General features: G+C 36.6%; 1 protein-coding gene across 2 annotated transcripts in view; it reads left to right on the plus strand.

The window, feature by feature from the left end:
* The first annotated feature begins 1,266 nt into the window (after positions 1 to 1,266).
* BTBD9 (BTB domain containing 9) overlaps positions 1,267 to 27,563 on the plus strand; it is a 114,429-nt gene continuing 88,132 nt past the window's right edge. The window contains exons 1-7 of one of the 2 annotated variants that reach the window (XM_071428354.1): positions 1,267 to 1,503; positions 3,330 to 3,496; positions 8,435 to 8,645; positions 9,178 to 9,541; positions 11,147 to 11,411; positions 13,231 to 13,450; positions 17,298 to 17,417. In XM_071428354.1, the coding sequence (XP_071284455.1) occupies positions 3,415 to 3,496; positions 8,435 to 8,645; positions 9,178 to 9,541; positions 11,147 to 11,411; positions 13,231 to 13,450; positions 17,298 to 17,417 (1,262 nt within the window). In that variant the 5' untranslated portion in view covers positions 1,267 to 1,503; positions 3,330 to 3,414. The remainder of the gene's footprint in view (positions 1,504 to 3,329; positions 3,497 to 8,434; positions 8,646 to 9,177; positions 9,542 to 11,146; positions 11,412 to 13,230; positions 13,451 to 17,297; positions 17,418 to 27,563) is intronic. The other variant, XM_071428364.1, reaches the window with a different exon arrangement.

Consider the following 27,563-nt stretch of genomic DNA (forward strand, 5'->3'; position numbering starts at 1 on the left):
CTGGACAGTCTTGGGAACCCAATCAATTGCCAGTGCCAAAGGGAGTTGGTCACCTAAAAACTGGGTGAGGCTTGACCCCAGCTTCTCCTGTCATATGTTGGTCCCAAATGGTGGAAGGACCCTGGAAAGCCCCCATGTGAGCAGAAAAGCCACACTGTGGAAAGCCAGTGTCCACAAAGGAGACAGAGGAGTCCTGCAAATTTATTCAAATAAGGGGAGAGAGTTCACTGGGGCACACCCATTATAAACTCCCAGCCACATGTTGCCCTCTTCCTTTTCCCATTGGCTGAGGTACTAGGAAGGTACAGCCTTCCTGAACTGCCTACCACATATTTCCTCCTTAAACATTTTCCCCCAAAGTTGAGAATCTCAGGCTTGTGCGTGGGCCCATTTGTCTCTTTCAGGAGTCAAATTTCTGGGCTCTAACAAACCTATGGCTTGAAGTTGGTAGAGACATTAGGAACTATTTCAAAGACATTAACACCTATACCCTGCCTATGGAATTGCTTGGAAAGACATTAGCACACATCTTTCCTATCCTGTAGTCCAGTGGATCACTACCTAAGAAGGAGCAGGCTATGCTAAGATTACTATACTTCTCTGCTTAGTAATCAAAATTTACTCTAAGCATGTTGGCTGATCTTGTAGTGACCCTTGGTTTTTTTAAGCTTGACAAAGTGTAGACATGATAGATTTGAGGTAGTAAAGAGGAAGCTAGTAAAAATCCACTGGCATCTACAAACTAGTTACAGAAGTATCATGAAGTGGGCAAGGTGTGGGTTTGGGTTTTTTTGAGAAAAACAGTACTGCTGCTTGTCATACTGAGAACTAATTTAAACCAGTATGCAAATAGGAAATCCATGAATAAATTACTAAAGAAAAACACTTAATGGTAAGTCTTTTAACCTGCAACGTTTTTAAAATATTTTAGATGTAGAAAATTTCCGAAATTGTTTCATGTTCTCACTGATTACAGGCCGCTATTTTTGGTTCTTCCAAGGAAGGCTTCTTTTCTTCTAAATAAAGCATGGCATTAAATAGCGTGTAGTGCTTTGCCTCTCGGAGGGCTTAAATTTAGCTTCATGCAGTGCAACCGAAGTCACTCTCACGGTTACATAGCGACAGGCCCACATTCCCCATTCCCGCTGGGAGAAGCTCTCCTAACGCAGGAAAGCAGGACACGCATCGGAGGGCAGGAGCTACGCACGCCGCTACCAAGGAAACAGGGCTTTTGAACGCAGCCAAGGAGCAGCGGGCCGGTGGCGGGGAAGGTTAAACACCACTCGCTGTTCCGCACTCCCCGGTGTCCGGCCGCGCCGCTGTGTCCAGCCCGCCCGCCGCGCTCCAGGGGCGGAGCAGGAAACGCGGCGGCGCTCCCGCGGCGCGCCGGGACCCACTTGCGTCACACGCAGGCCGCTGCTGCCCGGTGGCGTCAGCGCGCCGCGGGGTGACGTATGAGCGGCGGCGGGGCGGGGGGAGGAGGCCTCGGCGGCGGCGGGGCCGGTGAGTCCCGCGGGCGGGAGGGCGTGGCGGCCGCGACCCCCAGGCCGAGCGGGGCTCCGAGGCTGCCCGGGGTCCTGAGGTGCTGCCGTCGGCGGCTCCCGCCGGGCGCGGGCAGGGCGGGCCGGGCCGGGGGAGCGCCGCCGTCCGGGGAAGGCGGCGGGCGCGTTTGGCGGGGAAGCGGTTTCACATGAAGTGCCTTGTTGTGGAGGCGAGGGAGGGGGCGGCCGAGCGGGCCGGGGTCGCTTCCCTTGGTGCCTTCCGAGCTGCGGGTCGGTGGCGGCCCGGGCTGCCCGGGGCGCGACCTTGAGCGCATCGCCGGCTCCGCTCCGCGCCCGCCTCACCTGGCGCCCCCTCGTCCTGCCCCTGGCTGGCTCCTCAAGGCCCTGCTGTTGCAGTCTAATTCGAATTTTATTTCTTAAAAAGTATAAGTTCGGTATTTTGACGCTGTCGCGGTACTCAATGTTTTACCTGGTGCTTTGGTGTCGTAGTAGTTCAACCACTCTGCAAGTTACTCACTACTGTGATTCATTGGAATTACTCTTAACTTAGAAGACATATTATCAGATTTAAAAAAAAACCAACTTGATGTTAACTTGCTAGCGATCTGCCAGTGATCTCGCTTGCCGAGCAATGTCTTTTGCTCATGTTTTTAAACAGCACACAGACTTCCTTAAAGTCCTGTGCTGGAATAATTTAAGCTTTTATGTGTTTCAGGATTTAATTTGAGCCTGCTCACAGAGCAAGTGTTTTTGGTGTGTCTTCTGTTACAATTCTAAATCAGCTGCAAGAACTGTTCCGTTGAGATATTTACTCAAATTTAACAAGAAAAGACCCTGAGAATTTTCATGAATGGCTTTTCAATGTATTTTGATAACACAGGCCAACTTGATAACATGCATTACTTATAGGAAAGATACTTACATATTACATTTTGATCCTCAAAAACCAGGAGTCTTTCTTTGCAAAAAGCTTGGATTTGATTTGCAGGATTAAGGTGTGATTACTTCCTAGTTCATGAGACTACCTAAAAATATTTTTTTCTGCCTTCTCCTCCTTTGTTCTCTTAAACATATCCCATAAAGAAAATTAGAGTGACCCATATGAGAGAATTCATAGATCAAGATATCATCCATTTGGCAAATTAAATACAGTTTATTTTTCCTCCTGGAAGGCTTGATGGGAAGATTAACAGTAATTTGTAATTGTTGAGAGAGACTCGTTATGTTGGTTATGTATTTAAGCAAGTCAAGCCTCCAGATTTCTCCATTTCCATTTCCTGACCTTACAGTTTTGTTTTGGTTTCCTGTTTAAAAAAAGGCTCGTGCAATAGAAAGGTCAGCAACTGCCTTAAGTTTTGTAAAAAAAACAACCACCAAAACCCAAACAGAACCCCTAAAACTTTAGTTAGGCAAGAACACTTGGAGAATTGTCTGTAATAAAGCATGTGTGATACAGTTTGTACAGACCTGGTTTAATTAGGACACCTGTCTGGGAAGATGGTGTTTTCAGGGACATTAATGCTGAGATGTAGCAGAAATGTCAGGATGGAATTTTTTGGCTTATAATGAATATGGCAGTGTGGTTTTAACCATCACTGTCTTCTGTGATGGTTAAAAATATTAACAGTCAAAATTAAATTATGATGACTCAGAATAGCAATACTATTCCTGCATTCTGTTTTTAGAAGTTTTCCCATGAAATTGAAGGCTTTTTAAAGAATTTCTTTCTGCAAGAAGTTGAATTGAGAAATACGCATCTCTCTCACTTTTGTCATAAGGCTTTGTGCTCATGGTTTCTGATGGTGTGTATTTCATGCATTGTTTCAGGAAATGGTCCAGTTGTTGCTGTGCAGCTGGATGTTGCTGAATAACATTTCTATGAGCTTGCTGTTCAATCTGCCTGTTGTTCAGAATGGCGAAGAACCCTAATTTCCCAGAAGCGGGGAGTCTGCCTACAGGCTACGCGCACTGTAGGTCTTCAGACAGCTTCACTGGTGAGTGGACCCCGTGTGTTTTCTTGAGATTCTAATGGTTTGGTGTATGCCATTTTAACCAGGTTAATTTTATATATGTGTTAATTAACAATCTGAACTAAGTATATTGTTCTTTGTACTTTGCTAAACTTATTCCTTCTCTTCTGTGACTGGAAAGCATCTGAGCGGAATGTAAAATATTAGCGCTACAGCACTTAAGTGACAGGAATGTGTTTGCAGATGAGCAGGGCATAACTTCCCATATGCTTTGAGTCAAAACATTTTTTGGTACTAAATTGCTGTTTAGAATGCTGTGATTGGATGGTGTGGTTAGTTTCCATTAGTGTTACCATCTGCTTTCCTTTTAATTCTTTCACAACAGAAGGGTTGGAGATGAGACTTGAAAGTTCTGTGAATTGCGCTTATTTGAGCTTTCAAATTCTGTTTTTATAAAGTAGTATGGGTTAATTATGTTTTTTGTGGTTTTGGCTACAAAGTATCAAAACTTGTTTGGTGGTTTTGTTGGTTTTTTTCTGTTACAATTTTCACTCAGGTTCAACTTTGATTGAACCAACCATTGTTACTTAGAAGTACAAAGGAGCTAGGGTTCTGACAGAACCAAAGTATTTACACTCTGAATGTTGAAGTATTTACTGAAAATTTCTGTTTCCTGAGATTATATATTTATGAAAAGACATACGTGTATCCATTGAAAATAGAAAAAACATGTGATTTGAACCTGTGGTATGTTTGTACAGTAGTGTTACTGTTACATCTATCATGTTCTGTGAGTCTGTGGTAATAGAAATTGAAACTTAAGTAATATTTTACTGGAATTAATTTACAATATTTGAAGTAATTATGAAGTAACGAATTACAAAAAATTGAAATACTACTCAAGTGCCATTTAATCAACTGAGAACCAATTTTTAGATAAAAGAGCAGCGTAAAAGAATTACATTTAAGAAAATTCTCCTTGTGTAATTCTGATAAAAGTATTAGCTTTCTAGGTACAAACTAGAGGCTGTAGGAATTAGTTGTTTTAAGAGTATGAAATTATTTGCTCAGTGTTTATAAATTGGACTTATTTCATGAAAAACTTAATTCTAGCAAGTCTGTTTACTTGCATTTATTTCTAAAGTTTGATAGAGCTATCAGTTATGTAAGCGTTCTTTACTCATGTTATATAAAATTTTTCTTCAAATAATTCATGATTAATTTCTTATAGTCAATTTTCTATACCTGGTAGAAAAACAACACTTGCATGTTTCATTGAAGCAGCACTGCTTTTCAGAGGATTCCTCAATGTTAGCCTAAATGAGGGAGGGAAGAGACTGAATGCTGATCTTTCATTGCAACTGAGAGTTGTTTAGAAAGGATGTCATTGTTGTGTTTGCTGAATTTCCTAGATGATGTTTTTGTATCCCATAACATGTTACAGATTACCTACTGAGTAGAAATACAGGAGACTGCAAGCATGGAGGGGGTGGTTGTTTCTCCAGGCACAGCACACATTATGTAGTATTGCATGCTGCCTTATGTCATTAATACTAGGCTGCATTTTTCACATGCTCATTGTTGAAGATGGCCACCAAATAGGGTGTCTTTCAGTGAGGTCATAGAAGTGGTTTGTAGGCCTTAGGACTTAACAAATGCTTTTTCAGATTATTGCAGTTCTAATGGTGCCTCAAAATCACTGAGAAGACTGTTTTGTTTGTTGATTTCTGTGTCATGACCAAAGCTGCAGCAGCTGACTCCTGAAGCAGTTAATTAGCTCTGAATACCTCCTGGAAATAGGTTATGGTGCTGGCAGCAGGCTTACAAATGGCATGTTCTTTGACTTCCAGGAAGAGTAAGCATCTGTATTCTCTGAAAAGGTGATGTTGTTTGATGACAGAAGAGCCAGAGGAAGCTTCAGGAAGAGTTCTGTGCAAGTTCTTAGCAGCATCCATCTTTTTTTTTAGTCATAAATATTACTTTCGAATAACAACTACAAAAAGACATGTTTAGCTATACAGGGAAGTTGTGAGCTCAGTGCAATTTGGAGCAGCTAAAGAGGTTATTAAGTTTTACTTCCTCAAACAAGAAATGTACAGATCACTTAACGAGTTGCCTGAATTTGTACCATTAATTAATCCAGCCTAGGAAGTGAAGTCATGTATTATTTGGTTCTATATTTTGGAGGCAGGACTGTCTCACTGGTCTGCTTTATATGAAAAATCCACAATACAGACAAAACTTCTTTGGAAATCTGTACTAGTAGACAATAGATGAGTTGGAGTGATTCTTCAATATACTGGTGGTACCCATAGCACACAGAAGAGGTATGAACATGGTTTTGTAAAGGTGGCAGTGCCCAACACTTTGGGTCATTCAAATATATGAAAGGCCTCCTCAGCTTGTAGCCATCATTTGAGTCCTGTATTTCCTGTGCTCAGCAGGTTTGTGTTTGAAACTGATGGTTGGAATAGTACATGGAACCAGCAATTTGGAGAGCATTACCCATCAGAAGAAATTTGCCTTGCTGCTTACACACAGGCCGATATCTAAATTTCTACTTTCATTGCTTGCTGTTCAGCGTCTTGATGTTCATAAGGACTGGGCATCCTTGGTCACTAGCAACTCTTCCCACTTCAGACTTTGCCCTCTTATATTCACTGATACTTGTTTAGACAGAGGTTTATGTACTCTTGAGAGGGAAGTGTGCTTTTGATTTTATTTGTTTATTTAACCTTAAATAGAAACAATTTCCCTTGAGCTTTTTGCCCTACTGGCACATGACAACATGCACAGCTACTGAAAGCAAAGTTAAGGTGCAGCTGGTGGCACTCCCTTGTCTTCACTACTTTTACTCTCAGTTTCATTCAGACAGTACTTGTTCTTTTTAAAGACAAGAGTGAATTCAGGAAACAAAGAAGTAGAATGTAGTAAAAAAGTTGAAATAAAAATAGATTGTAAAATTAAAATGTGCCAATATTTGTACATGGATGAAGTATCATAAATCAGTTTCCTGAATCAACAAATGTTTAAACTAGTAGAAGAGAGATTATACAGAATTCCTTGATGATGTGTAATTCACACATAGTTCGTTTGCCTGACTATTGCAAATGAAGATCAACAACAGCAATTATGGGTGTGGTATGGAAGTCTTCAAGGAGTACGCAGACCTGAGATTGCAGCTGAGTAACAAATAACATCATTTTGCATACTCCCTCAGTGTAATAAAAAGTTTTGTATTTTGAGGACATTTCAATTTTACTGTTGTCTATAAAGTCTCAAACAATTATGTTGTGGTAAGTGGTATTGCTGGTACAAATAGATGTTGCTGGGCTGATGTAATCAGCTTAATTTTGCTTGTTAGAAAGTAAATCTTACTGGAAGTGTATGTAGAATAAATCTAAATTGTCTTAACTAATTGTAAGTTAACCAATGCAAGTGGAAGAAATAGTCTGTTATGATGAAAACCTGAAAATTAATTTGCTTTCATGTCAGGATAGAAGAATGACTACAGTGTTCTGTGTTCCTATGGTTAGGCTGCCTCCAGTATCTTGGCCAGTGTTGCTGGTTCTGTGCTGTAGTGGCTTCACAGGCACACAGCTTCTAATTCAAGTCCCAGAGACAGCCAGGGGAAACCTGAGAGTTTGTTCCCATTTGTGTTGTGATCTATGATTGATTTAGTATGCTGTATTTTTTTCTTAAATTTTATTTTCTATTTCTATCACTTTTTGTTTAGTTTCATTTGAGATTCTTTGGGATTGTGTTTCCACAGTATCTTGATTTTGGATAAAGCATTTCCATGTGTTCAAGTGCAGATAATAATTAACCCCAAGTGCATCTGATTTTTTACATATTTGCTCATAGTATTTTTACAGTAGAATGTAAAAGTGTATTTCTGTCATGAATATTTGACTTGAAGGATTCGTGTGTTAGGTGTGTGTAAGGTATGGCCTCATCATTTTCTTGGTTCATGTGGTACATTTCTTCAGCACTGCATATCTGCCTGTTTTGAAAAGTGTCTAGTAACTGGAGCAGGGAAGATACCTCTGAAGGTATGGATGGTCATTATCTGAAACAACCAACCTCTTTTTAAAGAAAAGTAAACCAAAGTGTCACAGTAGAAGCCAATATAAGACCTAAATTTGCTTTTGGATGCTCTTGCCATTGAGACTACAGAAAGTCTGTGTTGCCAAAAAAAACCAAAACTATAAAAAGCTTAAAACCTGTTGTGAATGAAGAAGAAACAAAAGAATTCTGCAGAAGATATGACTAATGCATTTATCTATATTACACATTAGTGGGCAATCTCCTAATTTTATGACTGATCGTTATGTTTACATACATATATATATGTGTGTGTCTGTATATGTGTGCAGGAACAAAAAGTCATCAAGGAAACTGAATGTAAAGAATAAGAAAATTGAACTGGACATTGTAAAGCTTTTTCTCTCTGACAGACTTGGTTCTTAATTAAAAGTTTTCCTGATTGTTTTTTTTCTCCCAATTCTGAAAAGCTGAATAGAAATCTACAAAAACAGTTTTTATTTTTAACTGATTCTAGTACAGAGAGGAGAGTTAAGACTAAGCTTAATTGGTTACCTTGCTTATTTTACTTTGTGTGTGTGCATTTTAATTCAGATAAAAGTTGCATTCTAATGGTAACATGATGTAAAATAGTTGAATTTTTAATTCCCTTTGTTGGTAACTTTTTCTTTTAAGTAAATAGGTTGACTGAATAACAAGGTGATAATTCTCTGAAATACTTAGCTAGAATTGTTGGTGCCAGCTGTGTTGAGTCTGGTTGAAAATGAACTTTCACAGAAAACCTCAGTTTAATTTTTCTTGTAATTATATAATTACTTAGATTAGTCACATTTTTTGTTTTGGTTTTTTTTGCATTTATGCTTGCTATTCATAATATTATTGCCCTGTATAATACTGCTTGCTTTCTTTGTGCTTTAGGTTATCAGTATCACCATCCCTCCAAGATGAGTAACAGCCACCCGCTTCGTCCGTACACGGCTGTGGGGGAGATTGACCACGTCCACATTCTGTCAGAGCACATTGGTGCCCTAATGAATGGGGAGGAATACAGTGACGTTACCTTTATTGTGGAAAAGAAGCGTTTTCCGGCACACAGAGTCATCCTGGCTGCTAGATGCCATTATTTCAGGTGAGTAAGGCTTTTTGTCAGGTTCACAGGAAGTTTTTGTGCAGATGAGATAAACATTATTTCCCTGTGAACTTTTCAGGGTGTAATCATCTGTCCATTGAGTGTGACCTTTTCTGTGTGAATGCTTCCCAGCGCATCAAATCATTGTGTTCAAATAGAAAAAGATAAATACCATGTCACAGTGTTATTCTTTTGACCTTCATTAAATTGGATTTTGAAGGTAGTTTCACAAATTCAAGAGAAAGAGAACTTGAGAGCAGGAAAGTACTACTGCAAAGTTGTTTTGATTTCTCAGAGTATAAATGGTGTGTTTCTATTGAATATAGTCAGATAGGAAGCTTGATTTTGATGAATTGGAATTGAGAAGAGGTTTGGCTGACACAGACTAGAATATATATTTTAAAACTGGGAATAATACTAATCCAACTTTTTCTTAAGAGCTGGAAATTTTTCAATAGAAATACATTTAATATCCCAGTGAATTTTGCCAGAGGGATAAACTACTAACTAAACTCTACTCTCTTCCTTATAGAGCATTATTGTATGGAGGAATGAGAGAATCTCAGCCTGAAGCAGAAATTCCTCTTCAGGACACCACTGCAGAAGCATTTACCATGCTGTTGAAATACATTTACACTGGTCGTGCTACGCTACGAGATGAGAAAGAAGAGGTTCTTCTTGACTTCTTAAGCCTAGCACATAAATATGGATTCCCAGAACTGGAGGATTCCACATCTGAGTATCTTTGCACAATACTTAATATTCAGAATGTCTGTATGACTTTTGATGTTGCCAGTCTTTATTCTCTTCCCAAATTAACTTTTATGTGCTGTATGTTCATGGATAGAAATGCCCAAGAGGTGCTCTCCAGTGAAGGCTTCCTGTCACTTTCTAAGGTATATCTTTAGTTTGTACTTCTTTTCCCCAAGACTGCTGATTTCAATGATAATACAGTTTTGTGATGAAATACTAATGAGGGCACCAATTAAAAACTTGTGTAAGCTCATAGTTATTTTATGCTTGTGGAACTGTGATGGTTGGAAATGCTCAAGATAAGCCGAACTGAAAATTTTGGCAATCTGTTCTGAATTTTTCAGGTATTGACCAATCAATATAGTTTAATATACTATATCTAATGGAGTGTTCTAAAAGATGGCAGCAGGCAATCTAATTTTAATTTATCTTATTTCATCTGTTCCTGGTATAATATAATTTGGCGTCTGAGTACTGCAGAGTGGAAGTCAGATATAGAATTGAATATGACAGGACATACTTTGTTCTATTAATACCTTGATACAGGCTTCATCAGTGATGGGTGAACTTTTCTGCAGGGTGAACTAAAGCATTCTGGAGATTACTGTGATTTATATGGCTGATTGTCATCATGCTCTGAACTTGCAGAATATGGTGGTGTGGTATGGTGGTTTGGGTTTTGTGTGTGTTGTTTTTTTGTTAGATGCATAAATATTTGGGACTGAGTCAGGCTGTTCTACAAAGTTGAAATTTTGCATTTACTCTGGAGGGGTCTTTGGGCTGGACTTAGTAGCAAGAGTGTTTTCAAGTAGTGTTCACATGAAGCAGCAGAGCACCTTGAATGAATGATGCTTTAGCTAGGGCTTTTTAAAGTGTTTTTGTCTTAGGGGAAGAGCTGTGAAGGGTCCATTCCTTGAATGAGTATATGACCCTGCTGTAAATTACTCATTGTGTAAGGAAAAAAGATACTTTTTTTCTCTCTGTACTTTCTCATATGCTTTGTTTAAGCTGAGTTCTGAGATTATCTTTATTATCAAAAAAGAAATGAGCAAGTATCATTCATCAGGAAGTGTACACTTTGAGATCTTTGACACAGCCAGTGCTGGTATATAGGAGAGATCTTTCCATTTTCTAGGCAAGCTCCTGATGATTCTGCTAGCTAAGTGAAAATCAAAAAGCTATTTGATTATTTGTGTTCTCATTTTGCAGTCAGTGGGTTTTCTACATGAATAAAAGCCACTGGAGTTTTTACCTGATGATTCTTAGTTGGTACCCAAAGAGAGAGAAAGATTGACAGGACAGAAATCCCAAGTAGTTAGAAATGGTTAAAAAAGTGATTTCAAGCAATACTTTTTTCTCTCATCAGTGGTCTTATAGCAACCTAAGTTTAAAGGAATACTTTGAGCTATACTGCTAAGTCCTCAAATCTTTTATAATATTCCAAAGTAAATTTGCACTACTGAATGGTATTATATTGATTTGATTAGTTCTCTACATTTCAATTTTTTCTAGTGATTTTGTTATATTGCCTATTATTTTGGTCATGGATTCTGTAATTCTTACATAACTAAAAGAATCTACAATTTCTGGGAGTCACCCCTTTGGAGATTATTTTTTAATAGCTATAAGGTAAAATAGCCATTAATTTTTGCCTTATTTGAATTTCCCTTGATTAAAAAAAAATAAAATTCAACCTTATTTCTGTTTATTAAGGGGGTATATTTTTTGTTATTATTTCTCTTTTCTAGGCTGCTCTTCTAAGTATTGTACTGAGAGACTCATTTGCAGCTCCTGAAAAGGACATTTTCCAAGCTTTGATGAACTGGTGTAAACATAACCCCAAGGAAAACCATGCTGAAATCATGCAAGCAGTACGTTTGCCACTAATGAGTCTGACAGAACTACTGAATGTTGTAAGACCTTCTGGATTGTTGTCACCTGATGCCATCCTAGATGCCATTAAGATTCGTTCTGAGAGTCGGGACATGGACCTCAACTACAGGGGCATGTTAAGTAAGCATCAGGTTTTTTGTTTGTTTCTCTCTCATTTAGTGACTGTGGTTGTCTGGAGGATATGCTTAATTTTTGCTTTGAGTTTTCATCTATTACTGTTCATCTATTTACTGTGTTAAAAAGGTTTGCAATATGAAACATCTTGTTATGTAACTGTTCCTGCCATTTTTATTTCTCAATATTAGTCAATTATTCTCTTGCTTTGTATCTCAGATGTTGCTCACAAATTAGTGTAATACCATTTTCCTAGAGGAAGTAATTTAGTAGAAAAGGTTTTACAAAATCATTGAAAATAAAAATTAATTGGCTGTGAAAGATATGATATTTAAATGGTTTTTCTGTGACTTGTTTTCTACTTCATAAATATTTTCATAATTTCTCCACTACTTAAGATTTTTCTCTTGCTCTTAACGTGCATGTCTAAATACTTCAAACAAGTCTCTGAAGTCTTTTTAATGGAAGCCTAAAAAGTGTAAGAAGACTTGTGTTTGACTTTTTCTGTGTTCTCTGTTACTTCAACAGGAGTGTCTAACACTCAAGCTTTAAAAAGATATTGTTAGCCATTTAATGTATGAATTTGACCCACAGCAAAGGAAAAAAGTTCAATGTTCTTTAAGAGTCTGCACTGTAGCCTCCATCATGCATGATGAGCCATGAAAATTACTGCTGTCTTAGAATTGCATATTCTTTGTTCTCCCTTAGAAGTTATAGTTATTAATATTTAAACGTATGAGTTTAATATTAGGGTATTGTAAAAGTCTTGTTATGTGAGACATTCTGTTGACAATGCAGTAGATACATTTGAATAAGTCAAATGGTCTTCTCTGGCTTCTTTTCCTGGATATTTATCTCCACAATAAAATTCTCTAATCACAGCTTTTTGGAGAGTGGAATTTCTTTGTTGTTTTAGTACTCATTCAGGATCTTGAAGCTTTTTCTGTTTGTGGAATTGTTGACTAGCACTTCAAATTCTGTTCTTTAGATATCAAATTTTTATCAGCCCGTTAAAATTCATACTTCTGTTGTCAACCTGCTTGAAAAGTTTGGGATAGCTTTTCATCATTTAGTTTTCAGATCAGATTTTGTAGGATCTCTCCTCAAACAAAGGCTGTTAAAAATGTCTGTTGAAGAGACTAGTTTACAGAGTTTTGTTCTGTAGTTGAAGTTAGGGATCATTATTCCCAGTTAGCTTGAAGGAAGCTGTTCCTAGGACACAGGCTTATTACTGTGAAATGGTGGCATAAAAAAGCTTGCTTTTCCAGATGAGTTCAGAGCCCAAGTAGCCAAAAGTTTCCCATTTCACTTGAGTTCATTTAGCTTTGCAGGGTACTGGAAGCTTGTATATCTGTCAGAGGAGCATATGTGTGGCTTTACTGCTTTGCACCACTCTGCAAATTCAGGATGGATCTTGAACATTTGATACACATCTTGTACATTTAAGTTTCTTCCATTTAGGGGAAAAAAAAACCCACCAGTAAAACCCAAACTAAAAGCAAACAGCAGTTGACAGGTGCAACAGAATTCTGTAAAATCATGAAGGGGACTGAGAATATAGCTGCTACATAATAGTAAATTATCACAGCTTTATTACCATAAAGCATGTAGGAGATACCAAATAAAAGTGAAGAAGCTAAATATTTTAATGCCTCTTTTTTATCTTATTTTCTTTTCCTTTTTTTTCCACTAGAGCATGTGTTTGTGGCCAAGAAAGGATACTAGCAGTAAATCTTTGGTCTGACCTAATAGAGTTGATATTCAGAACATCTAATTTGCAGTATTAGAGTGTAAAATTTAAGAAATTATTCCCTTTTCTTCTTAGTACCAGGGGAGAATATTGCAACAATGAAGTATGGAGCACAAGTTGTAAAAGGGGAGCTGAAGTCTGCTCTTCTGGACGGAGACACTCAGAACTATGACCTGGACCATGGATTCTCTCGACACCCAATCAATGACGACTGCCGCTCCGGCATTGAGATTAAACTGGGCCAGCCCTCGATAATCAACCACATACGAATTCTCCTGTGGGACAGAGACAGTCGGTAGGTGCCAAGGTGACATAAAAAGGAAAAGTAATGCATTTTGTCCTGGACATAATGTAGCAGTGCAAACTATAATTTAAATATTTTATGGGAATAGCATGGTGGTGTTGGAGCTGACAGTTACAAGGTTTATTTGGAAACAACCTGATTTTTAAATGTAATTTTGGTTACTTACATACCAGATCATAGTTAGAGATGTTAAACTACCTTAAAGTATTTAAATGTTTTTACATATTTGCATTTCAAACATTAAAAGATTTCTTTTGTTCCAATTTTTCTCAATATATCAAAACAGTTAAGAAATGGCACACTTTGACAATAAGATTGGACTTGATCTTGGAGGTCTTTTCCAGCCTAAATGATTCTATGATTCTGTAATTCAGAGGTAGTAAATTTTAATTTAGAATGTGAATTACCAACTGACTACAGTAGTTATTAGAAGCCAATTCATGGTTAGACTGCTGAAATATGAATTGTCATAGATGCTGTAGCCAGTTGTTACTGAGCTACTTCAGGTTATTATGGAATGTATGAAAATTCAAATTAAGCTCATTTGAGCAATTGAGAGGCTGCTGAAGTAGAAAAATTGCAGGGTTCTTTTTCTCTGAGAAATTTAATATATTAATTTTGTAACTTGCTATGACAAAGATCTTACAGTTTAGTAGACAGCTCAGCAGGTATTCATAAGCTATTAAAAACCAATAAAACAATATAATAATATATTTATTATATACGTTATTACTTTTCTGATAAGGGTTTTATTTTATTTTATTTAAAACAAAAACAGTTTAGCGTTGCAGAACATTTTCATTTTGCTTTTTTAGCTAAGCCATATTATTCTAGAACAGGGTGTATAAAAGTTTTAGTTAGGATAAGGTATTTTGTAAATTTAAATAAATTTTTAAATATTAGTTAGTTACTAATAATTCAAAACCAAATTAATTTTAGCTATTTAACTGTTTCACGGAAGTTCTACTACTTCAGGTCAACTGAAATTTGTTTCACTTCTATTTCTTTTGTAAAGATCAAAAAAGTGGATCTTTGAAGGTATAAGGAGCTGCTTCATGTAATATTACACTAGTTGTGCTAGGAGATCAACCAAATTTATGAACCGATTTTCAACCAACTTTATAAAATCTGAAACAGTATTAGACATATATTAGTAATGAGTTCTTTAGCAATTTTTAGAGAACTCCTGTAACTGGTAAAATACCCCTCATCTGCAGGGCATAAATTTGCAGCTGGTGAAACTCAAGGGAAAATATGTTCTCCTTGGGACAACTTCTTACAAAGTTATCTGTTACTTGGTGTCCTGTGTGCTGCATCTGAAGTTTGTACAACAAACTATTATTGCTGACAGAATATCTGACAAGGTGGATCTCTAGAGATTTTTGTCTTCATGAAATGCTGAGAGCTCAATGGTTTAAAATCTAGTTTTTGTGTCTTGCTAATTTTTAGGTTTTCTTTTTCAATCATCCTGATTTCTGTGGAAAGTTTACTGTTGGGCTTTCTTTTGCTTCCCAGCAGGGATAGTACTGGAATTAGCACTGTCTGTCTTGTGCAAGGCCAGGAGTTGGACTTTATCATCCTAGGGGTTCCCTTCTAATTCAGAATATTCTGTGATTCTCTGTTCTATGAATTGTCAAGCTTTTTTCCCTCCAGTAACTCAACTGTCTAAGATAAATGGAAATGGAGGCATTTGGAGTACTTTGTTTATTTGTGGGCTCTTCCGTATAAGATACTGACTTCCTGGAGTGAGTTCAGCAGGACGTCAAGATGAAGGCTTGAGCACGTGAGAACTTGCTGTTTTAAGATGAGCAGGCTTAGAAGGGAGAATTTGTTGCTCTCCTCACCTATTCAGTGGAAGAATGTAGAGAATACAGGGACAGAGTTCTCTTGCAGCTGTGTGCTGAGAGTGCAAAGAGCACTAGACACAAGCAAGATAAATTAATAATAAATATTAGGAAAACAATTTACAGTGGGGGAGTTGAACTTGGGAAGAGTTTGGCCAGAGAGGTGTGCAGAAATTTGCCAGCCAAGATATTAAGGATCTGGGATTGCCCAGACATGTCCATATCTCTCTTACTCTGAGATTGTTCTTGTTTTTTGTAGAGATACTTTCCTTTCTACCATCTTTGTCTAACAATTGCTGGCCACTAAACTGTGTCTTTCTCCTGGGATACATGAATAATGAGATATATGAGAAAGAGGTGTTTTAACACCTGTACAGATATGAACAGACCTGTACAACATGATTGCTTCTTGTTGAACAATTTTTTAAGCTACTCCTTTAATTTTAACAATCTGTGTGAAGTTCTGATCTATTGGATATTCTTAACAGAACCAAATGGAAGCTAACAGGTGTTTTACACCTCTCGTTCAGAGGTGTTAACAGCTGAATCTTAGCTGTATAAGTGCTAGGGGGAGGCTATCCAAACTGCCTCTGCAAATAAGATGCTATCCAGACTTAAAAGAATTAAAGGCATACCATTGTGTATGATAATGGAGCTCTATTTTTGAGGTAATATTTCTTTGTTGGGTATCTTCAGAAACTAAAAAGTAGCGTTGTGTATTAGTTAGAAATATATGTTAGCAATGATGAGAGTCTCTAAGTTCTCAAGGCAGAGAGAACTGTCAGAAGTCAGTAACTTCTGTATACAAACTGCTCAAACTCTAAAACTTTGGGGCCTAGTTTGGTCAAGTACACATGTGTTACTAATAGTAATGTTGCTAAAAACACATTGTATTTATGTGGGTTTTGAGTATTACACATCTGATTGGTGTGAATGTGAAAGCTGGTTGTGCAATTGACATTGAAAGACTCAGCCTTACCTTTCCAAGGTATTAACAGCTACCTAACATTTTAAGGATTTTTAAACAATATAGCTTTAAGTACATACTCTTTTAAGTCATCAGGAAAATTAAAAATACCAACAAAGACATTAATGTTCAATAAAAAATGCTTGTGTAGAACTCTATAAGAGCAACTCCTCTGTAGAAATCAAAGTGAAAGGATGTTAAGTGCTGACACGGTGCTGTTGAAAGGCCTGTGAATGTTGCAGACTGGTTCCTTAGGAGAAGGAAAATATTCTGAAACATATATTCAGTGACTTGCAGTCCTACAAGTGAAATATCTACTTTATTCTAAGCATTAGAGTAACGGATACAATAGTGAATTAGCTGTAACTTTTACGTTCTAGTTTGGGTTTGCTTTCTTTTAACAGCAAACTATAAGGTAAACATAACTGATAAGCAAGAGGAAGACAGATTCTGTCAGTGGCTTTTTTATTTTTCATGAGGTAATTTTGGAGTGTGTAAGGAAGTAATGACAGGCTCAGTGATGGATCATAAAGTACTGAAAGGGTCAGAAACGAAGAACAACTTCAGTTGTGAAATCGTCATAAAGTTTAAATGGTCATAAAATAAATCTGTTTTTTTCAAGTGAGGAGTTTGAATTTGCATTTTTGATCTAGTAATTGTTTTTCATTTTTCTTTATTGATTTGGCAATCGAAGTACCACTGTATCACTGGTGATGATTTACTTTTATTCTATGAGGAAGGAATACAAATGATAATTTTTATGACAGAGTCAAAAGTCTCCATTTCATTGTTTTAGGCATAGTAGTCTCATCTAATGACTGTAGATTGTGAGTGTGTGGATGTTTTAAGTCATTCTGAGAATACATCTTAACTGTGAGACTTCCTTTTCAAAGCTAGTTTGAAAATAGGAATCTGGGTAAGAACAGTTTTCTTTTCAGTACAACTGAAAATCCAGAAGTTGGTGTAAAATTTAATACCTAAAATTTGTCGACTTGTATTCTAACCAGTGTTTTTTGACAATCCATAGGTCTTATTCCTACTATATCGAGGTGTCCATGGATGAGTTGGACTGGATTCGGGTTATCGATCACTCTAAATACCTCTGTCGGTCCTGGCAGAACCTGTATTTTCCTGCCCGTGTCTGCAGGTTAGTTCATCAGTATAATATACAGTGTCTGACACTAAAGAATGTAGGCAACAGAATAACTTGCTGGATTTTGCTACTTCATTATGTATTTCTGAAAATGTGTTATAGCTCAGCTTTTATCAGCTATGCTAAAAAAAAAAGTGTATCTTAGCTTATATAGTTTTATAATAGTTTATATTATCCTTTTCTAATATTAATGTAGTTGATACAATGCAGGTATCCAGTTTGAAAACTATGGTTTTTCCATATCTACCTATCTCCTTCTCCTTTTTTTTTTTTTTTGAGTCATACCTACCTTTTTTGCAGCTGATGCTGGGTTTTTTTCACTCAGTAGTAAACATGATTCCTTGACTGTCTAAATGTTTATAATGCACTTAGATACCTACTATAGAACTTGAAAATGTATTTTTATGTACTATGTATTTTCTACTGATGCACTGTTTGAAATAGTTGTAAAAGGGGAAAGTTAGGACTGAGGAGCTTTGAGGGGTGCCTCCAATGTGCCGTTTTGGGTGCCAGAATATAGGAAGGGTATTAAACCATTAGAGAGGGTCCTAAGGAGGGCAGAGAAGAAGGTGAAGGGCCTTAAGGAGAAGCCATATGAGGAGCAGCTGAGGGCACTTGGTCTGTTCAGCCTGGAGAAGAGGAAAATGAGAGGAGATCCCACTGCAGCTACACCTTCCTTGTGAGGGGAAGAGGAGGGGCAGGCACTGATCTCTTCTCTGTGATGCCCAGCGACAGGACCCAAGGGAATGACTTGGAGTTGTGTCAGGGGAGGGTTTGGTTGGATATTAGATAAATGTTCCTCACCCAGAGCGTGGTTGGGCAGTGGAACAGGCTTCCCAGGGAAGTGGTCACAGCACCAGCTTGACAGAGTTCAAGAAGTGTTTGGACAATACTCTTGGGCACAAGGTGTCACTCCTGGGGATGGTGCTGTCCATGACAGGGACTTTGGTGATCCTTATGGGTCCCTTCAGCGTATTCTGAGATTCTGCCCTTGTGTGAAAATGAATAAATGGGTTTAAGTGTTGTTAAAGTGATGTTTTTTAAACCGTAAATGTTTTTTTTAACTATAGGTGTTGAGAATTCTGCAAGAAGCTGATAGTCACATTGAAGCAGTCTTATTCAAAAACAGAATTGAGCTACTTGATAGGGAGGATACAACCTGTAGATACCAAAGATGCTGTCATCAGTAGGTTTGGGTCATAGACCCTGAGAGGAAATGACCTGCATTGTAATAATTATACTGTAGACATAAACTTTTTTAATTGGCACGGCAACTCTTGGAATCTCCATGGAGAGAAGTGCTTTCTTTTTCCCAAAGAAATCCTGTTCTTTTCTATAAATCTCTGTTCCTCATTATCATACCCACAAAATGGTTGGAAATTTCTTGGAGATGCAGCTTATTTGAAGAGTGGAAGAGCTAAAGATAAAGCCATGTAGCAGCCTAAGGTTATGAGCACTTATTGTTAAGGAGCAGTAACCTTAAGGCAAAATACAAATTCTCAGCTGAGTCACCATAATAATTAAATATAGTTTAGATAAGATTTTTCTGTAATCTTTATTTACACCAGAGAATTGAAGCCTCCATTGAGGAGTTCAACATTAAGAACTTTTTATTTAATTATATTAATATAAATAGTTAGGTATTACTTGAAGGTTGAATCTCCTTTGATTGGGAATTTTGATCAAATTCCCTCCAGGAGAGAGGCTTTGAGCAGGGGAGGCTGTGTACACATAGATAGTGTTAGAGACTTACTTGTCTGGCTTTTCATCAATAATCTGTTCAGAATGAAGTAAGCAAGGACTACTAAACTTTTCTTTTGTCTCCAATTTCAGTGTTTTGTGATAATGTATTTAAAGTAGTTCTGTTTAAGTAAACTTGTTTTAGTGTCTCAAGTCCCAGTGCCAAAATTTTCCTGTTAACGGATAACAGTACAGAGGAATGGAAGCGTTATGTTCTGTCTTCTTGCCATTAGTTTTGGCATTTTACTCTTTTTGTCTTACTAATGCAGGTAATATTTTTGGAAGCAACCACTTAGGGAACGATGCTGCAATTTTTTAGAAGTTTTGAATGAATTTTTAGTAGATAGTCATAGACTGAATGCCTTACCAGGAAGGTCTTCAACTAGGTGGTAGTTTGGTTTTTTTTTATTTTAAAAAATTATTTTAGCTCAAAGTGCTTTATGAGGTCACTGTTTAAGATGTCATTTTGAAGTGCAACAAAGAATTGAAAAGTAGAATTATTGGCTGGGTTTTTTTTATTTGCATGCCTTTTGCCAAAGTGAGGGAGTAGAACATGTACAGTTGACTGATACACTAGAGCAATTCTTCATAGATTATAAACAGGATATGAGCCCTGCAACATTAGGCAGGGTTAGTTGCCTTTTTGAGTTACCTTTCACATAAATATTAGTTGTAAAAGGTGAGAGCTGTCAACATCTGAACTGATTTGTTCATCTAAGTTTTAAGAAGCTACTCAAACATTTCTGTGGGCATAAAAATTGATGGAGTGTGTCTTTTATTTGCATGTGTACAGGTTGGGGTATTTGTTTTTTTGAAAACTTGTGACTTTCCTCTTAAGCAAATCTATCCATATTCCCTTTTTAAACAAATTATCCATATTCAATTCTACAATCAATGCCTTTTTCACACAAGCTGGATGAAAAATGCAACCTTCTAGCCATTAGTCGTTAAATAAATAATTTATACAACAGTGAATTAAAACCAATTCAGCCTCCTTATTAATGAATCATTTGTCATGTGTGCCATAGTCTCTATCATGATTTGATTTTTTTGATATATGGAGCGTTATGAAATATTTACAGTAGTGTTGGAGTTAGGGGCATTGTTGTGCTTCCCATGAAAGATGATTTGTATTTGGCAACGTGCATATCAAACCATCCAAACTCATTAGGCAAAGTCAAGTAATGTGATAAGACTATTTACACTCTTGGCTTCTTCATGTTGCTTACATGCTGTCTTAATGTGTTCAGAGTAACTTTTGCAGCCATAACCTCTGTCAGATTAATAAGTGAAAAAAAGTGCAAGAGCAATAACCGAAGACTGAAATTCTAAAATAAAAAGATGAGAAGATTGTGCTTTCTCACACACATCAGATCATTTGTATTATTTGTAGGATGCAATTCCTGATTTAGATAAACAAGCTAATTTGTACAAAGATTACTTGTTCAGTGTCAAAGCTCAGTATAGCAAGTAACAGGGTGTTGCTGTATTTAGAGGGGTTTTAGTAGAAGAAAATACTGAGTAAAACATATGGGGGTTTTATTGATGTGATTGTTTTAGACTTTCAATTTTTGCTTTAAATCCTTCTAGAATACATTATTCTACCACCTTTGAAAATTGAACAATCATATACTATGCAGAAAAAGCAAATAAGAGAGTGGGATTACAGGGTTGTTCCTCCCCCTTTTTTTTTTTTCAATACAGTAGTGCAATTTTTTAAAATTTCTTTTGGTCCTGTTTTCTTTGTTTACGCTTTCATATCAACTTTCATGTAAAGCTGAAAACTCTTTAGAGGGAAGACAGGACACAGAAAATGTTCCTGTGGAAGTTAGGAACAAGTGTCAGGTTCATAGTTATTCCATATTCCTCTTGTAGCAGTGAATGTTAAAAATGCTAAAGGTCTTTGAGCAGGTAATGCTGTTTTCTGTCTTACCCTTCCCACTTTTTTCATCCTTTCATTTTTGTTTTGTAACTTCATCTTTTTACTTCATCCTTGACCACAGTATTTGAAGAACTGCATTAAAAGAATTACAAGAAAATGAAAAATTTTGAGGTTTCATAATAAGGCAGATGTAGCCACAAGGTGTCACTACAATATAAGTTTAAAAGACTTAATTTCTTTCTGTTTACACTTCTTTGATGAAAGTGTTTTTCCTACTGTGTGCTTTTTTTGTGTATTAAACTTCCCAGATTTACAAAATCATTCTGGTTTGCTCTTTATGCTATAGAGGGAGCAAGTACAGAGTTAGTACATAAAATCAGAAGGAAACTTTCAATTCCTTTTCCATCTTTAGTTTGACATTGGATGATTCTGTGTTTTGATTGGGGAAGTATTTCCCTGACCAGACCAATTTATAGTCTGAAATCAATGCTATTTTGTCAGTAATACCAACAATCAAAAAATATATTGAAATAGTAAAGAGATCAATTTTTGTCTGTATTTGCTATTACTGCCTTAGCTCTTTTTGTGGTGATAATAGTGTGATTTATCAAAAGGAAATAGTATGAACAATTGGTCCTAAAGTATGTTTCTATTAAGAGAACTGGTAGATGCCTGTAAAAGCATGCTGTAAACGTGGGAAATCATTTAATCATATTGTTTTTCCTGTTTTTTACATCTGTTTTTCCTGTTTTTTAAACTGAAAAATCTTGAGGTTTGCTAGTATTACTGTGTTGAATTAATAGTGATATAAGGGCTTCATGTTTCCCTTAAAGCACCTGGCTGCTATAGAAAGTGTGGCATTAGAATTATTTTTACTTTAGAAGGTGTATTTGTATTTTATATGTATTTATTAGTGCAGAAAAAATTACTTGCCTTTCCTTTTATTAAGCATTGATGATACTGGGTGGATTTTTCGTTTAGTGCTTCAACAGATTTGCTACTAATGATTACACTATTTGTAATCCTCTGCCTGAGTTAAGACAAATTATATTGTAGACTGTGTCTTCTGAACATGGAAAAAATACAAGAAGAGTAAATTTTTCAGTACTAATGTGGTTCTAAACTCAGACACGTTAGTAGTTGTGCACAATTGTTTCGTATGTAATGATATGCGAGGAGATGTGATTTTCAGATGTAGGCTAGACAAAACATTTTTCTTTGATTCTGGCCTTAATCAGGCAGCCTCACGTAACTGTGATAATTTCTACTAGTGCTGCTGCAGTAATTTTATTTTTCTTTGTCTTTTGGAGAGTCATTGAAATTTGCTACTGATTAAGCAGCAGTGTCTCACTCTCAGCCTTACCAGTAGGTCTCTGACAATGGATAATTGTTATCTGTTATGGATAGCCATTTTGCAGTTTTCCTGAGCTTGGTGAAATCTTAGTGTACAGTAACTTACCAAAAGACATTCCAGGTACAGTTTGATTTAAGAAGATGTTGAAACAAGTGAGGAGTCAACTCTTGAGGAAGATGCAGTTGAAGTATAGTCCAACATACTTGAAATGAACTGAGGGGAAAGCAGTGTCTGCAGATTTAATTTAGTGCTGGGAGTGTTTTTTATGTGTTGTTTCCCAGTAGGGAATGGTGGTGTTCAGAAGAAGCACGGAGACGTCCAAAATAATATTTTGAACATTGTTTTAACTTAAAATGAAGCCCTACTGCATCACTGAGCTAACTAGAAAACATAGACTAAGAGTTGCTGTAAGAGCTTGGTAAGGCCTTCTGTCAGTCTGAAAAGTATGTGAAAATTTTTTCATCAGTAAGTCCTTAGTATCCTTATAAAAGGACTTCCTGCAAATGGAGTGATTAAACTTGCATAACTGAAACCATCTTTACCTTAGTTACTGTAGTACTGAGAACTACAAATAGTTGCACAGGCAACATGTTGATTAGTTATTTTATTTCTACTGTTCTTTGGGAAGCGTTGACTCTTGTGTAGATATTTTATTTGTAACTGTGCAGATATGCTGGTGTTTGAGTTTACAAATCCCAACCAAGGAAGAAATCCCAACCTTGCTGCATAATTCAAATTAGCTTTTCTTTATTTCTGGATACTGAAATTTTAAAATCTTTTCCTGAATCTAATACTGTAAGTGATACAGCAATAATGTAACTTCCAGAAACAAGTAAAAATTATCTTGATTTGCATTACAGAAGCATGGTAATAAATAGTAAAAGCAATTTTGAAATGTTACTCCAAGCCTTTGAGGCTTTTCACTGACATTATTTTCAAAAATCAATTTTCATTGCAGGCAGTTTTCTTTTTTGTTTTGGGGCTGGGGAGTAGAGCTCATTGTTCTTTCTTGTAAGATGTGATCATATTTAGGAGTCTTTATTGGCATGTTTCCAATACTTTGCCTTTTAACTGTGAAATAGGAGGAAATGGTTTCCTGTAGTCTCCATTTTAGTGAATAGCTGCTGCTTGTTTTTCTGTCTATCAGTGTTTAAGCATCCTTTTTTCTCTTCCAGTGGGTTTTCATTCTGATGTTTTTTTCTGTTCCTAAGAAAAGGTGATAGTCTGAGATTTTTCAAACAATGTAGATCATCTACACGGGATCAAGAAAGCTATTGCCTCATCTGGGTTGGAGTGTTTATTGATTTAAAAGATCTTTTTCTTCATTTCAGGTTATGTATACTTTTGATCTTAAGCTTACATTTCTAAATTCATCTCCAAATGTGCTCCTAGTGATACAAAAGCTCGTTTCTCTACAGGAATAATCAATAGTATTTTTCAGGAAGAACTTTATCAAAGCAGCTTTTTTATTCTCAGATTCCTTCTCCTGTCTGTCATAGCAATTTCAATTATCTTAACCTAAAGAGCCCAACTCAGCTTTGAGGAAAAGTAAAAAAGCTAGTGTGTATTTAAGCTGTTGATGACAACCTGCCAGACAACTTATCAGCTGAAAATGAGTATTTGTCTGAAAAAGTGTCTGTAGAGGGTCAATACTTGAGAAATAGGGAGAGCCTGCCAATCCAGTTTGTTGGACATGAATTATAAAAAAAAGTGTAATGTATTATTTTTTTTTGCTTTATGGTTTGGAAGAAACAATTAACTTTTTAAGAGACCTAGATTACATATTTCTCATGCTTGACATAATAATAACTAGGTTTTTTGTAGTATGGTTAGAATTTCTTTAGTCTGAATTTTGAGGTATTCATTTTGAGTTTCTTAAACTCTAAATTGTCTTGAGTTCTGTTTTCAATGTTTCACCTCATAAATGAGATCTGATGTAGGTGAAAATTATCAGTAATTATTCAGCTTGACAGTGATGCGTCAAGATACACCTAAATGCTGAATTTTCAAATTGTTGATGATAATTCTACAGCAAGCTGTATTTTAAAAGTAATGTTGCAGAAGACAAGTGTGTTTAAAAGGCATTTTGAGCACTTATTTTCTTTAAACTCTCTTCTGTGTTTTCTGTTGCACTCCAAGAGATGGAATTAACTGTGAAAACTTGCCATACATGTTTACAAAGACAGGCTTTTCCAGGAGGAAATCATGTTTTGGCAAATTTGTAAGAATTCTGGTTTATTTCACTTCTTTGATCCGTGATGGCTGTCTGTTGAAGTTGTTTGATGCCGCTGTGTAAAGCTTTTCTCTGTTTCCCATTTCTTAGCAGATAACGGGCACAGTTTGCCCATGTGTATCTGAAACGCTGTACCACACTTAAAACTGCACATTATGAGTATTCAGATTGCTTGCATGAACCAAGTAAAGCACTTCTGTGGATTTACTTCTCAGTGTCTAAATTTATAAAGTCACCTGTCAGCCAACATTAGGCCAATCTTAGCTGTGGAATAATTTGGATGATAAAAGTTTTACAGTAAAGCAGATTTGTCTGTGATTAAACTTGATTCTTTGTTCACAAACCTCAAGTTATCTTCTGTGCAGCAGAAAGGTAAGAGTATGAGTAGAAAAGCCCTAAAGTAAACTATTCTTCAGCGTCCTTTTTCTTTGCAAAAGAAGTTCATGCAACTTGTCTGGAAGTTAAAATTCTTGGGCTTCACCTGTATTTGCTCTTTCTCATCTCAGTTTCATTTGGGAGGATGGGGCTGATGGTTCCATTTGGTGCAGCTTTAAATAGTTTTTAAAAGGAATATTCACTCTTTAATATGAAAGAAGATAGGATACAAACAGTTGAAAATGAAAAATCAAACTGAACAAATTATGTGCTATAGAGAATCAAATCTGTAGATAGTAAGACATGAACCTGTGTATAAGTCTCTTCAACTGTCAGAAGTGAGACAAGGAAAGAAAACAATGGAAGAGGTATATTACTCAGAAAAAAATACAATGTTTGGGAAAAACTCTGCAAGTGAAAAATATTTTAAGAGAGGTTTTTTTATGGTAGGGTTAATGATAGGAAAACCACATGGGATTTATGATTTTTAGGCTGCTACTGTACTGGAAGCAGTTATTATTTGTAATGTCTTCTAAAAGAAAGAAAAAATAGTTTTTCTAAAACACCAGATTCTGCATTTGGGTTTTGATTTTCACCACAAAGTGACTTTAACAGCTTTATACTTTCAAGCTTGTTTTTCATTTGTAAGACTAGGACAAATTTTTCTATACTTCACTGCAGGTGTAATAAAGATCTTGGAAATTTTAGGTACTGCAAGTAACATCTTTAGTGATCAATAAAGTAGTAATTCCATTACTTTTCTTCATACCATTGTCTTTCTCGTTTGTATTGGAGAATAACAGCTGTGATGGAAGGTGTATTAAGTATTGATCTCTAAATCTCTGTTCTGTTCAATTAAATTACCCTGTCTCTATTAATGGCAAATTGCAAAGGTGACTAATCAAGCTGCATTTTCATTACATTAACAGTGTAGGTGCCCTGTTGAGCCGGGTCAGTGGGCACCTTGCTGTGTGTCCAGTCTCTGACCCGGAGAGCAGGAGGTGCTGGTCAGGGAGAGGCTGTGAGCACAGACTCCCGTGTGTTCATCCTCGTACTCTTCTGATCCTGCTCATACCTATTCAGAGATAGCTTGGCCATTCATTTATCTAAGATCCCTCTCTTGACTGGGGTGCTGTCAACTGCTTGCAGGTTGTAGTGGCAGCACTTTCCAAAAGCTCATTAACCACTTGATAAAAAGAGTCGTTTTATCTATTTAGACAATCCTTTTGCTACTTTGTTCTTTCTAATTCCAGTATTGTGGGATCTGGTGAATGAAAATTTGCATTCACTTGTTTGAGTCTTACTAAGCCTTTGTGAATGTCAAGTGTAGACTCTTCAACCATTGCTCTCTGGTTCCATCTATTCAGCTGCTTTTATGATTTTTGGTGGTGTTGGCTGTACCATCTGTGACTCTGGTATGTACTCCTTGAGGTGTGGACACCAGAACTGTATGTGCACATTTGAGGTTTGGGTGCAGCAAACTGTAACAGAGTGACAGAACAGCACTGCTTTGTTCTTAGCAACCTTCACAATGATGTGCAGTATTTCAGTGACCCCACCCTGCTATCTGACTACCCAGAGTTTCTTTCCTCATCTGCAGACTTGGAGGCTGCACTAACAAGAACTTAGGCTTATTAGCTCCCAGGCTACTTAAAAACAAGATTAAAGATTTCACTACTTCTGTTCTTGATATTTGACAGTACTTAGCAAATGAAAACATTTTTGGCTTTCACACAGTTACAAGTAACTGCATGAGCCACATGAGAATTCCCGTTCGGTTCAATTTTTAAAAGTAAGATTTGGTAGTATTTCTTTGAATTTGATGTACTGTTTGCAAAGATTAATACCCTTATATACTTTAGAAGCTAAAATCAAATGGAGGGAGATGGATTTTTCTGCTTGGTTGCTTAGTTGGTTTGGTTTCTTTTTTGGGGTTTGTTTGTTTATTTTCTCCAAAATTTTTCCTCTAAAAAATTTCCTTTATCCAGGGAATTTTTTAAAGTCTCTTTTGGGGGGAGAGGATAAAAATCCAATTTTGTTTTTTTTAAGTTCATGACTAGAACTCTAGTCTTAAAAATTAGTGAGACATTCTGAAGTTAAAATAATTTTTTTCTTTGATGTTCTCCTGTGAAGATTTGAAAGGGGAACTTTTTCATTTGTTTTGCAGTTTACCTTAAAGTTATTTGATTGTTTGGATGTATAAGATTTGTATTGGAGTATTTTATACTCATTTTCTATATGATCTAAAATTACGTATTCATTTTCCCATTAACTGATCAGGCACCTCTGCTCTTTTTATACCACCAAAATTTGGATAATAGAGTTTAAAAATAACTTCAGTTAAGAAAGCAATAGCTGAAAAGAGTAATGCCTTACTGTTTCTGTAACAAGCTTTTTAGACTAGAAATTATGGGTTTAAGTGTCACATATTTGGACTTGTGAAAAATTTAAGAGTAAATTATGAGTATGTAGTATTGAAGCATACAATCAATCTTAACTGTGCCTTAGGCTGATTTTGTATAGCAGTTGTATTCCCTCAGTGCATAGTACTAAGTT

The sequence above is a fragment of the Agelaius tricolor genome, unplaced genomic scaffold (genome assembly GCF_023055355.1).
Source record: "Agelaius tricolor isolate 1412-34295 unplaced genomic scaffold, bAgeTri1.0.p SCAF_1, whole genome shotgun sequence".
NCBI classification, from domain to species: Eukaryota; Metazoa; Chordata; class Aves; order Passeriformes; family Icteridae; genus Agelaius; species Agelaius tricolor.